At 38.9% G+C, this 15,630-nt stretch overlaps 1 protein-coding gene across 3 annotated transcripts in view; it reads right to left on the bottom strand.

The window, feature by feature from the left end:
• Nucleotides 1-8,835: 8,835 nt before the first annotated feature.
• Nucleotides 8,836-15,630, bottom strand: part of gem (gemini) — a 47,792-nt gene continuing 40,997 nt past the window's right edge. For 2 of the 3 annotated variants that reach the window (XM_065229067.1, XM_065229069.1), the window contains 7 exons: nucleotides 12,210-12,270; nucleotides 11,895-12,168; nucleotides 11,545-11,835; nucleotides 11,268-11,440; nucleotides 10,831-11,208; nucleotides 10,691-10,765; nucleotides 8,836-10,629 (listed from right to left, as the gene is read on the bottom strand). In XM_065229067.1, coding sequence (XP_065085139.1) covers nucleotides 10,131-10,629; nucleotides 10,691-10,765; nucleotides 10,831-11,208; nucleotides 11,268-11,440; nucleotides 11,545-11,835; nucleotides 11,895-12,168; nucleotides 12,210-12,270 — 1,751 coding nt within the window. In that variant the 3' untranslated portion in view covers nucleotides 8,836-10,130. The remainder of the gene's footprint in view (nucleotides 10,630-10,690; nucleotides 10,766-10,830; nucleotides 11,209-11,267; nucleotides 11,441-11,544; nucleotides 11,836-11,894; nucleotides 12,169-12,209; nucleotides 12,271-15,630) is intronic. The other variant, XM_065229068.1, reaches the window with a different exon arrangement.

The raw sequence follows: 15,630 nt of genomic DNA, 5'->3' as shown, positions 1-15,630 counted from the left end.
ATCACTTCTGTAATGCCAAAATAAACCAGTGACCAGAAGTGACGCTCGACTCGACTTACATAATAGGGCCCTACACTGAGGCAAATAAACTTAAGAATTTCTTTAGGCTCGACTTAAGACCGACACATATGAATTTCATAAGCGTGGCTTATAAATAATTTTTGTTTAACATGAGGTAGCTCTTATACGCGTTCAACGATTTCAAATTCCCAAGCGTTGAAAGACGAGTAGTCAATACACGGCCCACGTAATCTCAACGCCCATGGTTCGGTTCCAGTCTGCTCCGTTTTATTTATTTTTTTGTCCACATTATTTTCATAAGGCAAATCAATGAAATTCATACTGTGTTCTTGTGACTAAAATTCATAAATGGTTCTTACACACAAAAAACAAAAATTGTTTCTTTAAAAATTTTAACATTTCAAATTAAAAGTTTCTCGAATTTGGTAGTTTTAACTATGAATATTTTCAAAATGAATTGTTTTTCTTTGGTTTGAAAGTTTTTCTTTCATTATCGACATGTAATTTTAAAAGTTCATACTTTTAAAATAAAAATTGTACAACTGTCAAAATCACCTCTTGAAAAGCTCATTGTCATGGTCCAAAAATCCAATAGGGCATATAGTATGAGACACAAGAATCCAACCGCAGAAAATCAATCGTGCATCGTGCAGTTCCGGGAACCGATTCCGGTAATGGAGGCAATGAGAAAGAGTAAAGTTTTCGCAGAAGGTAAGATTGCAACTACTGTCTAGATAATCTGAGGGTGGTTTTGAAAAACAAGATGATTATTTTCCAGATCGCCAGCATATTGGGACGTTAGAGCACACTACAGAGATGCTTCCGGTGGCTATCAATAGCGTTTGCAATATATCGCTGGAGGGATTACAGATTCCGTTCTTTTCTATAGGACACTGGTTAGATTTAGTCGCACCAGGTTTTGCTGCTTATCGCCGGCCAGCTGTGAAAACAATATGCACTTTCGTTCGACCAACTCCACTGCATGTTGGAGCCCCGCGTCTGGGAGAAAACCTTCACTAAAGCCATCCGCCAAAGACAACATCCCTGATATCAACATCCTGATGTGAATGAAAAATAGACATATGAATATTTACAAAATATTAAATAAATAAATATAAATATTGGTTATTTCCCTTTTACATAAAAGCAATTAAATTAAAAATAATTCGTATTTGAGGTGAAAACTTATACTAATGCGATGAAATAGCCTTCTTTTGAAGCAACACTTTTCCAACATCAATCTAAAAGTATTTGGTTTTTAGTTTGACAGTTCTACAATATGATTTGAAAGTTAAAACTTTTAAAATTAATAATATGCTAAACTTTTGTTTTGACAGTTGGTTGACTTTCATTTTGAAAGTTAGCTACTTTCTAATAAAAAGGACACATGCAAACTTTTAATTCTATCAACGGTTCTTTTAATTTTATCAATGATTATTTGTTGTGTGTACGGAATCCTTACGTTCTTTTACCTCAGTGTATGTATTAAAAAGTGTAACACGATCACATTCAGTAGGAAACGTCAGATTAACTTCAACTACAGTCTATCAATATCTGGTCAAACTCTTGAACGTTTGGATCAGGTTAGGGATCTCGGTGTAATATTGGACCGTGAACTTATTTTCCGACCGCATTACAAACAAGTTATATCAAAACCAAACAAGCAGTTCGGTTTCATCGTTAACCCTTTCCTTCTCGGAAGGGTTTTCGTTGTTTTGACATGCAAAAATGTGTTTTTGAAAAAAGAGCTAGAACAAAAGATATTCCACACTGAAACAATCTGGTAGGGGAAATGGATGTAATGTCGGCCTAAATGCCCCTAATTTGGGCCCATACATAAATCCAGCAATCGACTAAATTTTCAATAGCGACCAAAAATATCCATTAGTACCGTCCCAATGACGCGTTCATCTAGATAAAATTGATTAATAGCAGATTTTTAGCCATGGGCCTAATCTTAGATCCATAGGCCAACATTAGAGCCATTTCCCCTATGTACGGTTTATTGAATCCATCACATAATAAAGGGTGGAACGGACAAAAATTGGTTAATCACGATTATGTTATTGTACACGGTAAGAAAAAAAGTACCCAACGGCCAGTTCACTTTTACCTACTTTTGACTAGTTTGTCTCCTTTTCTCCTACTAATGTTGTCAAAAAAGGACGAGCAAAAACACCAAACAGGGATAGTAAAGTGTGGGAACCCAACGTTGAGTATAATCATATTTACCTACTGTTGGGTACAACTAACTTACTTTTGGTTAATTTGGAAAATTCCATACGAACTGCACACAAGTAAATGAAAATTACTTTGACCTGCTTTACCTTCTTTTGGGTTCCTGCACTATAGTGCTGAGATAAGTGAAAAGAACTTAATTATGGTACTTTTTTCTAACCGTGTATAAATGATCAAACTACAGACAAACAGACATAAAACATTGAATATTTTTTCAAAATAAAACATCGTAGCTAAAACACTACCGCCATCTGAGTATACTGTGATGGGCAGTATGCTGAACAGATGGTCGTATTGTGTAAACGATGTTGCCTACTGTCAAACGTATATGATTGATATTAGGTTTTGCACCGTCGGGGTTAACCTCAATCTGATGACAGTTCAGTGGTACTGTTTACGTGGACTTAGTCGACTGTTTCTTGGGTGGATTTTCTCGATAATTTTTCAGGCTGCAGTGAGATGTTAACAGCATTTCTGTAATGTTCACGAGCAACATCCTTGCAACGCGCTGTTCCTCGACAATTTTCAAGTTAAAATTCAAAAAATTAAGAAATTTTTTTTCTAAAAAAACGACTAAGTGCTTGTAAACAGTACCACTGAACTGTCAAAAAGGTTCAGCCGATTAACACTGAGTTCATTTATGACGTCACGCTGCAGTACCTAATTAGGTTTTGCACCGTCGGGGTTAACCTCAATCTAATGACAGTTTAGTGGTACTGTTTACGTGGACTTAGCCGATTTTTTCTTGGGTGGATTTTCTCGATAATTTTTCAGACTGCAGTGAGATGTAAACCACATTTCTGCAATGTTCACGAGCAACATCCTTGCAATGCGCTGTTCCTCGACAATTTTCAAGTTAAAATTCGTAAATTTTAGATTTTTTTTTTCTAAAAAACGACTAAGTGCTTGTAAACAGTACCATTGAACTGTCAAAAAGGTTCAGCCGATTAACACTGAGTTCATTCGTGACGTCACGGTGCAGAACCTAATTGGGTTGCCAGCCTCCTGGTGTAAACTACGGTGAACTGCAGATGGATGACGGAATGTGGAGGATGCGAATGAACCGCGAATTGCACCTGCTGCTAGGAGAACCACCTGTCATCCGATGCGCAAAAATAACGACACGACGTTAGAATGTCAGACGACAACCCCTGAAAATGGTTCTCGAAAACGGCCGGAAAGGCACGCAACGAGCAAGGTTGACCGACCACGTGGAAGGCAACCTGCGGAAACTCCACTCTAATAGAAAAGTGCTTATACCGACGTGTACGAGATATCATACAGGTTGTTTGTAGAATAATGTTACCATTCATGTTATGCATATTTAATTTTTTTCGCTGAGCTTACAACAGCCGAGTAGTTCTGCAATTTATTTTGCTGAGATTCAGTAAAACAATTATTGCCGAGACTCAGCTAACAAATCAGGCGTAACATTTGATAACGGCACAAAAACTGTTGTAAACAAAAGTTGTAAGGCCCTTTACACGCGAACCGAAGTACGCCCACGCAAACCAATACAATTATCGGAAAGGGGAAAATTTCCCCCATCCGATGATGTTGTCGGTTTACGTGGGCGTTCTTCGGTTCGCTTGTAATGGCCGTTATCAAACGTTTCGCCTGAAATATAATTTTGCTAAGATATCAGCTAACAAACAGATATTTTGCAGATATATCAGCAAAAGTAAATGCCGAGGTAATCGGCTGTTGGATACCGTAATATTTGATAAAGAGAAACCAATCGTTTAGATATTGTCAGAAGTCTAACACTGCTTCTTGATGCCAAACTTCGCCTACGGATTCTAAACTCGGCCTAACGCATTGAAACGCCAATGAATTCACTTCGGCCTATCGGATGAAGATAAAAATTGATTCGGTCGGAGCGCTTCTCTTGTTTTTGGGAATAATGGGTGCAAACATTCATATCACGCGTTCTCATTGACTTCGTTCGGAAGCTTATTAACTAAAGTATCGTACCAAACGCATAACTGACTTGTTAACTCTGGAATCATGGATTTATTTGAAGTTTTCTGATCGATAGGCCCAAAATGGGCGATTAGGCCGAAGTAGTTCTCTACCCTACTACCAGACTGAAAAAACTAACCAGACTGTCCATATCAACTTTAATTTTTGAAATGTTTGTGGCGTCTTCTTGGGCAATCATTTGAAGCGCTGCTTCTAACAAATTTGATTCTGGCTGATATTTGAAGCACATACAAAAAAAAACGTTAATTGTATAAGTAAAAGCACAGACAAACAGACATAGCGCTCGCAAGTTGTTCATCGAACAAGCATTTAACGTCCAATTTAAAAGTATCGTAGTTGGTAGTATCGCTACCTGTGGCGCGCATAGTCAGTTCCCTTGCGTTTGACGTTTACACACTAACGCCATCTATTCAGCGTACTACCCACCACAGTGTACTCAACAGATAGCGATAATGTTTTAGTGACTATGTTTTACAGTGAGAAATATTCAATGTGTTATGTCTGTTTGTCTGTGGTAAAAGTATTGAACTTTCAATTTAAAAGTATTCAAAAATGAGTTAAGGTCCAAACGTAATGTGGGCGGAAACGGAAAGTTTGACAGTTGTCACAAACGACATCAAGATGCCTAACCGAAGTCGATTTGGTTTTAGCTAATTTTCAATCAGACAAGCAGCCTTACTCAAATAGGGTTTTTTCGCTGCCGCTGTCATCGCGCTTGGGCCTTTATTCTAACTAAGAAAATATTTAATACAACAAGGTTTTTTTTTCAAACCAAAAGTACATATTTTGATTTTAACTTGTAGTTTTAAAAGTGTAAATTTTCAAATCGAAAATTGTGGAACTGTCAAAACTTGGGTCAAAACACCTTCTTCGTGGAGAGATTTCTACACATTTCTAGGTAGATTAATAATGACGTGAGTGTAGAAAAAAGCAGATGGTGCAAATGGCAAAATTTTCTACTATTTGTTGATAAGGGATAATTATCCCGAAAAGTGTCCCGATCCGGCCTTTATTGTTAGAAAAAGGAATTCCGCATATTTCCGAACTCATGTAGTGTGGAATCCTTCGCCGGACGATGGAATCCTCTTGAAAAAGTTCCTTTTTGCCTCTCTGCTGTAGAAGTAGAAGGAGGAAATCATTAGGTTAAAGTCATTCAATTTAGCGGCATGCCCAATGAAAGGTTTTAATAATAATAAGGGGATTCCGGGAGCACCGGAAAAATCATGACTCAGTCGAGCGACATTGTATTTGCCACTGGCTGGCCCTGAACTGAAAGTGGTGGTACAACAGACAACCAAGTCTATCCGGAGCATTCACGAATTGGAACTGATGGCGACCACAGGGAATCATTCCGTTTAATGATTATGGTAGGTATAAACAACTTATTTATACTCAAATGACACTGTTTGCCCTAATGACTTTTCTCTAACTGTCCTTTCATAGTGTTTCCATCCTTGAACCTGGTGATTGTGGCCGATTCTTGGAGACTTGGAGGTTCGTGCTCGGATGCAAGTGATTAAACCAGTCCACGATCTCGAACCGAAGTCTTCACCGCCTGTACCTGCACAATCTGGGTTTGGAGGTTCTAAACAGTTTGTTCAGTGATTCGATCAAAAAACGAGAAATACTAAATAATAAAGATACTTTCGATTCTTTCTTTCGAATAATAAAAACTTTTAATTTGATGTTCAAAAGAATGAAAAAAATTGAAAACTTTTATATTTAAATTAAAAATATGTTCCTCATTCAATTATCAAACGACTATTTTAACTATACCAGACTTTAACCTCAAATTCTATTTTAGAATCAAAAGTTATTCACTTTTAATTTCAACACTGTCATACTTTTCATTTGACAGTAGTACAATTTATTTTAAAACCTTTAACTTTTAAAAGTAATGATTGGGAAACTTTTGATTTGACAGTTGGATGACTTTCATTTTGAAAGCTATCCGCATTCTATCAAAAAGAACCAACACAAACTGTTAATTTCACCGATGCTATTTTTTTATTTTAACAACGATTTTTCTTTGTGTGTCCAGATATCTTCAATATCTAAATTGGCTAAATTTATTAAAAGCGAATAATAATTTCAGTAAATCAATTTACTAGATGAAGCATTCATTTTCGATATGCTTAGTGAGCAAATAAAAGTGGTTTTAGCATAAAAATATTTAACAGAAACAATATAAGTTGTATAATAAATTTAATTTCAGAAGCGAGCAATATATTCTTAGGAAAATCTTTGATCTTTATTAAAATCTAGAAAAAACATCGTGTCATATAAGACCAACCATTTACAAAGCTGCTGAAGGAATATCAACGATAAGGTATCAGAAACTACTGATAGACCTTATTTTCTGATTCTGACATCTTATAACAATTTTAACATATTGAGCTAGTCTAACATTTTTCGAATATTTGCTCTAGAGAAAAGTGTTTTATAGACTTCAATAAAATCGATAGTTGAAGTAGGCTTCAAGCATTAAGCCTGCAACAGATTTTTTGTAAAATATGATCCATAAGTTGATTTTTAAGCGTGTGCCATATTTCCACACTTTCCCCTACTATTATGCTGCATAAATTTTAGTGCTATTATTCATTGTAACAGTTCAGTAGATTGCAGTGCGACAATACTAGAAAAAACAGTAGATAAATTTACTAAACCATAGACTTTTTTAGCAGCTGAGTCTTTCAAACTATGTCCGCAGAATCGGCAAACTCCTCAATGAACTACCCTTTCGGAAACCCTTTCGCTTAAGCGCCATACTGTGAAAGAACGTGTTCAATTCCGGTGCCCAACTAGTCCTCTCAGGGAAGGGCAGGTAAGAACTACCAAAACTCAAACGAAACCGAAAATTTCTGATTTTAGTTAAATCTCTCAGTGATGAACCCAGCGGTCGATAAAAAACGTATGTAAAAGACTTAATTGCAGACTGTTTATTGTAATGGTTTTGTCCTATCGCCTTAAACGTGCACGTTATTCTCTTTAACAAACTGGTTTGATCTAAACTGGATTTTTGTTCTGACGTAGTTATTCTTCTGGACACCGTTGTGTTTTTTTTATACATGGGGGAATCTGCTTCCAGACACCTGAGAAGATAACTCAGGGTGTGGGGATGGGAGAAGTCAAGGGGGGGAGGTTGCTGTCAAATGCGAACAATCGTCGCCTACCTCGCATAACTGGTTCCAAACGTAAACAAGCCATAAGAAACCCACAGCGTTTGTTTACGTTTGGAACCAGTTTCATACAAGAATGATCAGTAGACTGATTTGACACCACGTCCCCCCCAGGGAGAAGTAGCGCTCCCGACCCACTAAACCTTACGCTGTGCTCTTGGCCCTTGCCCTCCCCGGAACCGCCCGAAAGCATTACATCATGGGAGGGAGCCGGTTGCGCTATGCAGGGTCTTCCTCTTATTGTCCGCTTTTAATTGTTCGCATGAGTTCTAGAGCAGACGTGATAGTCAGCCAACTGTCCACGGACGAGCTGGATGGGGCTCCAGCGTCCTTACTCTGCTGTAGTTCGTTTAGCCGCAATAACTCTCCCTTGGGTTCGATAATTAACGTTTCCAGGGCACACCACGAGGAGGCGAACTACTTCATGCCCCATTGTGCCCCGTTGTGTGTCGACGCCTCAAACGCCGATACTCTCGCTCGTGTGCCCACACCAAGTATCCACACGTGGGCCTGGTTCGACTTTGTCGCCGCTAAGGAACCACTTGGAGCAACCACGTGGCACACGCTGGTCTGGGAGTATAGTGTGTTTGGTATTGCAACTATGACGGTGCAGATAATGACACCGTTACGTAACGACGCCTCAAACACCGATGATCTTGCTCGTGGTACTGGGAGCGCTGTAGGTGTTATCAGCGGTGACGGTGCCTGATAGAGTCCAAAATAAAAACAGTCGCCTGAAGGTTCTTCAGGTGATACTGAATACTGTTGTCAGGTGATAATGAATACGCTTGTCAGTACCTCTAGAACTGCGCAAAGTTACCTTTAGGGTAGCCTCTTAGGCTTCACTTTATTAAATGATGAATGGTGATGGCACTATATAATCACAATGTGTGGCAAAATGTTCTATGTTTTGGGGATATAAAGTCTGATTTAACGCTTTGCTTCACTTTTAAGCTCTCTTGCAATATAATTTTAGAGGGTCTACATACTTGATACTTTATACTAAAAATATACTTTGACCCTATTTTTTTTTCAAAACACTGTCAGCCTTGTTTAAATAATCGAGTCTTGCCATTGTTGTGAAGTTTTACTTGTTCTGAAACCTTAAAACTAATTGATTAAATGTCTGATTTTTTCCGGACGTTCAGCTGATGAAAATTCGGTAAAAAATTACACCGAATTCTTAGTGTGTAGCAAGTGTAAACTCTATATACACAAGCCAATACTATCCCACTTTTTTCATCCTTTGCATACAAATAAGTCTAAATGGACTTTTTCCTTTCTGAGATTGATAAACATGAGACGGAACGGAACATTATGGATCACCAGGGGAAGAAGAGGGTTAAATACGTGTGGGCAAATGTGTTCAATTCCGGTGACTTCTTTCACAGTAAATTAATTAAAAGAATGCATATCACAACTAACTACAACTTTATTTGAGATAACATACATTTCATCTAAAGATCCTAGATGTAGAAAATATAGTGTATTTTATTTGAAGGTAAAACGAAAAAAAAAAACAAAACCCGTAGCGTCATAAAATTGGTCCTGCTACGGCCGCGCCTTGTGTCACATTTCTTTTTCCCGAAGCACGAGGCCTTTGAGTTCGGAGAGAAAAAGTTAATAATGATAATCACATGCAACATTACGAAGAACCGGTATGAGTTTTCACTATAGTAACAAATTCCACATCTCAAACTGCAAACTGCAAGTTGTTTCTGGTTTGTTTTTGTATATATTTTGTGTATTTTATTTAAACTTTTGTTATGTGCACAATTGCTCTAAAATGTGATGATTCCGTTACTCTGTATTCACAGCTACATTGGTAAGGCACATTTATGTTCCGGCGATTAAGGAGCATTGATTTTTTTTCACATCATACAGTTTCACAGCAGTGCTGCATGCGCCTTACTTACAAGAAAAGGTCCAGTTTTTATTTGTACTAGTAAAAAATCTCCTATGGCTATGATTAACCTGATTAACACGGCACGTTCTCTTCTTGCATCACAAATGCAACATTGTTTTATATGGCTACAATACCTGATTGTTGTGGGGAAGGTAGAGTTAGGTTTTCAAAACCCAATTATTGTGTTTGTCTCAATGAGAAAGTTTGCGGCCAACTTATAATTGGAAATGAGAAGTTTACTTTACAACGATTTTTTTTTATTTTAATTATACCATTCTAATGCGAATCCCGGCCTCTCGTGCTCGTAATGATTTTGGAGGTTGTTGAGAGACCTTTCCAGAATTGAAATAAAAAAAAATACCAGCTTTATAAAAACTGAGCGCAAAGAAGCCTGATTTATCCGGTTCCGCATCAAAATGCAACTATAGTTTCAGTTGAACCACCTACTTTTGATCGTTTTTGAATATGTGCGTTTCGTCCGGTTGAATAAACATTTTTCATATGTCTAAACCTCCAATGAATGCTTTTTATTAGACTATTCAGCACGCAGTTATCAAAGGCTGCAGATGAAACAATAAGAGTGGATTTATATAATCTTGAACATTTAACACTTTAAAATTTATATAACGAAGTATGTTTAACTTAATCCATCATATGGATTCTCGTAAAATATTCTTAGCAAAAAAGTATATCCAACACCGAACATCAAACAACAAATGGTAACAGTTACTAGTAAAATAAAGTACGATTCATAAAAACATCCATCTGCAAGAGAGAACGGTTGAGCATTTCACAAAAATCTTTCAATTCATTTCATTCTCTCCCGTACTTCCAGGAGTAACGCTGCCTGCAGCTGGAACCGCCTTCATAAGAACGTTTCCGTTTGGTTTCACTTCGAGTTGGAACAAACTCTCATCTCGGATATTGTTTAGTACGTCTTCGGTTAACAGGACATTGACTCCATTCGGCCCGTTGATCAACAGGTTTGGCCTTGGAGGAAGTGACGACGAAGAAATCGGAGAGGAAGGTGATGGAACTGACGTGTGGACGTCAGTTGTGGAAACATTTGAATATTTGTTTACACCGGAGGCTCCATTGACGGCATTTTTCAAGGCACGCTGGTAGTTAGAAGCCCACGGGTTGCAATTTTCGGAAGAGTTGGAACAATGTACGGCATCGAGGAATCCGGGAATTTTCTGCAAATTCTGTACCAACTCTGGTATTGTGTTGGAGTGTAGGTAGACGGCGTGATACGTGCTGCCCTCGAAGCATACGTAGAGTGTGAGTCGAGGGGTGATTGCCCTGAAAGTGAAAAAAAAACATTTGCTTCCAATGCCATGGAAATTAATTTCATTCTACTTACTTTGAATGGAGGATGTTGAACATGCGTATGCCATCGGCTAGGCCGCATATTTTACACAAATCATCCTTTGACATTCTGCAAAGAACAAAACATACCATATAGAATGTATAGACGAAACCATTTAGCTGAACAAACAATACCTCAACAAATCGGACCCCGAGAACTGCGAAAAGGTTTTCGCATACGTGCCCAACCGATGATAGCTCAACCACTGAGCCAACGCTATCGGATTGGAATCCTTCGAAATGTTTGGCACGTAATCATCCAAATCGATGCTGGCCTGCGGTGGAGAAAGCACATTCTGATCCATCAACTTACAAAGGCCATTGGTAGAAGATACGTTGCCAATCGCGATAGGATTACTACTGACAGCTGCTGCCACTGCAGCGACCATTGCTGCCTGCTTGCTCGCCGAATTAACCGGCCCATTACAGAACGAGGACATGATGTTTTCAAATTTGTTAATATGTACCGGCGAAGTTGGTGCTCCCAGAAGCGGTGATATATTGCGCTTGATACTAAACAAAATCCATATTGTGAAATCGAACATCATTAGGAAATCCTACAAGATACTTACTTCTCCGGACTGAATCCACCGACAAGTGGAGTTATCATCGATTCCGTCGTGATATCGGACAAAATTGTGCACTCACAACTCCGTTGGAACTTTTCCTGTTCGGCAGTCGGCCGCTTCAAGATCTTTTCTCGGTCCTGCTTATGCTTTCGGTCAGCTCCTTTCAGTTTGAAAACCTTATGGAATAATTTAAGAGAACCATATCTTGGTGTAAGCAACAAAGAAATTGCGGCTCTTTATCCTGAGGCAAAGAGCAGTCCTTCATAGAAATGTAATTAACCTTAATTTGACACGCTGCCGCGTGCAGTGGCCGCGCCGTGCTGTCCATACCATTTGAACCGGTGCCACTACTGTCGTTCACCGAACTGTCTAGGAAGGTTTCCACCTGTATGCGAAATGGAACTCCTTTTTCGCCACCGTGCTTCTTCGGCGTAAACTCGGTTGAGATACAATTCACCTTGATGTACACGCCGACCTCCTTCATAGGGTCCCAGAAAACCTCAATCGTATTCAGAAGACTGCTATTATTCGGTTGCACCTGAATCAATCCATACGAAAGTGGAATATCAACCTGCAAGGGATGAAAATGAGCATTAGTTCAGACCTACCGGTCAATCAAACCATACTTACATCTAAAATTCTTTCCCCGGGTCGCGACGCCTGCCACAGTTGCATCTGTTCGCGTTCCATGTACTGTAGGCGTCGCTCGTGGAAGCAAATCTTGATGACGCTCTTCAATATCTTCCCCCTGAAAGGCGACAGATCACCCAGTTTCTTTAACTTAATCTCGTAGCTCTGTCCCTGATTCAGGTAGGTGAGAGATTCTTCATTGTTCTTGGTGGCAATAGAGGTAGCCGCTGCCAGGACGTACTGGAACCTACAGAACCGTAGAAATGGTACATCACTACAACGAGAGTTGAACAAACTGCAAGTCAAATCAATTACCTGTTATCATCATGGAACGATTCCGATCGAGGTATGTTCTCATTTGATTGTGCGAGATTTCCTACGAAAGAAAGCGGCTCATTAGATTTCGATGCAACAATGCATAATTAAGGGGATTTTTTCAGAGTCTATAGTTTGAGTTCAACCTTCATAACAAACAACGTTTACTCAACCAAAGAATACACATCTTCAGTGTTACAACGTATTAATTTCAATACCTGCAAAATGCTAAATTTCACTAGCCACCTAATGTCAGCATCAATTCCCCATCAATGTGACTAGCCGCAATTTTAGTGCGTTTCCATGATTTCACCGCAAAATAAGTGACGCCATTTCATTAACATGAAACAGAAAAGTCTGTGTAGAATTAAACTGACTTCGATGAGCATTGAAGTGACGGACCTTATATAATGTTTAATACAGGATGGAACGAGCAAAAAGTAGTCATCATAATGAAGTAATGAAATTGGGCTGTTAGCGGAATGCTTAAATAAAACAGCAAATAAAGGGTGATACGGTCAAAATTTGGTCAAGGGAAAACGCGTGTAAATCGGTGAAATCGTTTATTTAAAAAATCAAATTAAATTTCTTTTTCAAGTTCAATTAGTATAAAATTCAGGAAAAATATTCAGTTAGGCTTCCGCTTTTCCAAATCCGAATTGCCGGGCCTTACGCTTGACCCCTGCCATCAGATTTTGTACAGCCACCTTGTCCACCTTCTTCGCCGCAGAAAGCCAGTTTGCCTTGAACTGCTGCTCGCCCTTAGCAGTTTTTTTGGTCTTCTTTAGGTTCCGCTTGACAATAGCCCAGTATTTCTCAATTGGGCGGAGCTCTGGCGTGTTGGGAGGGTTCTTGTCCTTGGGAACCACCTGCACGTTGTTGGCGGCGTACCACTCCATGGCTTTTTTACCGTAATGGCAAGATGCCAAATCCGGCCAAAACAGTACGGAACAACCGTGTTTCTTCAGGAAAGGCAGCAGACGTTTATTCAAACACTCTTTCACGTAAATTTCTTGGTTGACAGTCCCGGAAGCTATGAAAATGCTGCTTTTCAAGCCACAGGTACAGATGGCTTGCCAAACCAGATATTTCTTTGCGAACTTTGACAGTTTCATGTGCTTGAAAACATCTGCTACCTTTCCCCTTCCTTTTGCCGTATAAAACTCCTGTCCCGGAAGCTGCTTGTAGTCGGCTTTGACGTAGGTTTCGTCGTCCATTACCACGCAGTCAAACTTCGTCAGCATCGTCGTGTACAGCCTCCGGGATCGCGCTTTGGCCGTCGTATTTTGTTTATCATCGCGATTTGGAGTCACTACCTTCTTGTAAGTCGATAGTCCGGCTCGTTTTTTGGCTCGATGCACGGTTGTAGACGATACACCCAGCTTATTTGCGGCATCTCGGAGAGCGATGTTAGGGTTTCGCTTGAAACTACCGGCAACTCTCTTTGTCGTCTCAGCGGCTTCCGGTTTTCGATTTCCCCCCGATCCAGACTTCCTGGCTGTCGACAAACGTTCCCCAAACACTTTAATTACATTTGTAACGGTTGATTTGGCAACTTTTAGCGATTTTGCCAACTTTGCGTGCGAGTAGCTCGGATTTTCGCGATGCGCGAGCAAAATTTTGATACGCTGCTCTTCTTGCTAGGACGGCATTTTGACAACTGAAGAGTGAATTCCAAAATCAAAATAGGAGCAACATTCTACACACACACACCTTCAAAATGAGGGGTGTTCAGGTTTTTTAAATGCAAAATTGAAAGAAATACGTCAAGTTGATATTGACCAAATTTTGACCGTATCACCCTTTGGGTTGTCTTCCATTTAATTCCACTTGATTAATGAGTACTTAAGGGGGTCAGATTTTGATAAGTCTTTAGTGGAAATTACACTGATGAACACTGCACATTGTAGTCGAAATACGTATCTCTCAAGGATACCAAAATTAAGTGGATTTAAATGGAAAATAACCTTTTTTCCTGTTTTATTACCAAATACAAATTCACGAACTTTATGGTTGACCCCTTTCATTAAGTTGTGCACAACTTTATTGTATTGTTAAATTAAGCGATTTGACCGTGTACGCAATTTTGTATTGATTTTTATATTATTTCTCAACTATTTCTGGGCCCTTATTGCAGGGCTGGTAGTGAGTCACTTTTTAGTGACTTGGTCACTTTTTTCAAGCCAGTCACTAAAAAGTCTCTTTTTTAAGGCCTTAGTCACTTTTTCTTGTAATCAGTCACTATTTTAAACTTTTTTTAACGTAAATTTATTTCAAGTTTGATCATTCTTCTTGCAGTGCATAGGATAGGCCTACATTGTGTTCTAATTTTTGAACAACTCGAAGTTGGCGACCTTGTATAGAGTTTTTTTTTAAGTTTAATAGTATTTTTCTATTTACAGGGTGTCCACCCATTTGGCTAAATAAAGTTACCTGAGTTGTTCAGGGTTTTCCATAACTTTGGCGGATAATTTCCAGGTTTATAATAAGAAAGCTTTTTATAAATGCGTTAAAAATATGTTTTTTTTTTGCGAAACAACAACAGAAATTAACGCAAATGTTTTTAAGACAAGACAATCAGTTTTAAAGAAACAGCTTTACTTAATTTTAGTAAGTCTAAGATCACAACACTTTTAATGTCTTGAAGTTTCGTACTAGCAACATTTTGGAAACTTTTAAGAAATTCTATTTATCTCACAAAAACTAGATCTAGATATCTTTGGGGAATTTCAGAGATCTTAAGGAGAAGTCCCCGAAACTTAAGTCCAGACTAATGGATTGGTTTCAAAATCTATAAGCGTAAGTTTAGACAAATTCAGGATAGTTCCATGATGTGCTGAAATAAAATCAAGAACCCTTTAGATGTTTCGAGAATTACAGGGAAGTACAGAGTACCTTCAGAAAATTTATGAAAACTTCATAAATATTTCAGGAACTTCACAAAAATCCAGAGAATTTCAGGTTGTTTACGAGAATTCCATTTATTTTAAAGCAGAACCGAGATCTTCATTAGAATTGAGAGCTTTAAGGGAGCTCTAAGAACATCAAAACAGATGATATAATTAAAAGGCAATTAAAAAAAATCAAGGAGCCCTCCCCTTGGCTAGTTTTTGCACCTTGCTGTTGGTGGGCGGGCTTAATTTCATGCTAGTGGAGTGTTGGAGACGGTGGGTTTATGGTCAGCGTTGCTGGCTCATGCCGCGATAGAATGGCGTCATGGGCAGGCAATGGGGATTACTAAGCTTCCCCTCTCTGATAAACCACTGCATGAGAGAACCAAAGATCTAGTCTAGCAGTGATAGTATCACACTTGTTACTCCTTTTATTGAGAGCCGCGTCGTAGTACGCTTACGTATAGGCACTGACGTTGGGTGTGATACTGGCGGGTTTTGCCGCAAATCACTCTTATTTTATTTATTTT

The sequence above is a fragment of the Ochlerotatus camptorhynchus genome, unplaced genomic scaffold (genome assembly GCF_037179485.1).
Source record: "Ochlerotatus camptorhynchus isolate MF236.1 unplaced genomic scaffold, CSIRO-AGI_Acam_v1.1 ptg000307l, whole genome shotgun sequence".
NCBI lineage: Eukaryota > Metazoa > Arthropoda > Insecta > Diptera > Culicidae > Ochlerotatus > Ochlerotatus camptorhynchus.
This window is presented reverse-complemented; position numbering and strand designations above follow the sequence as displayed.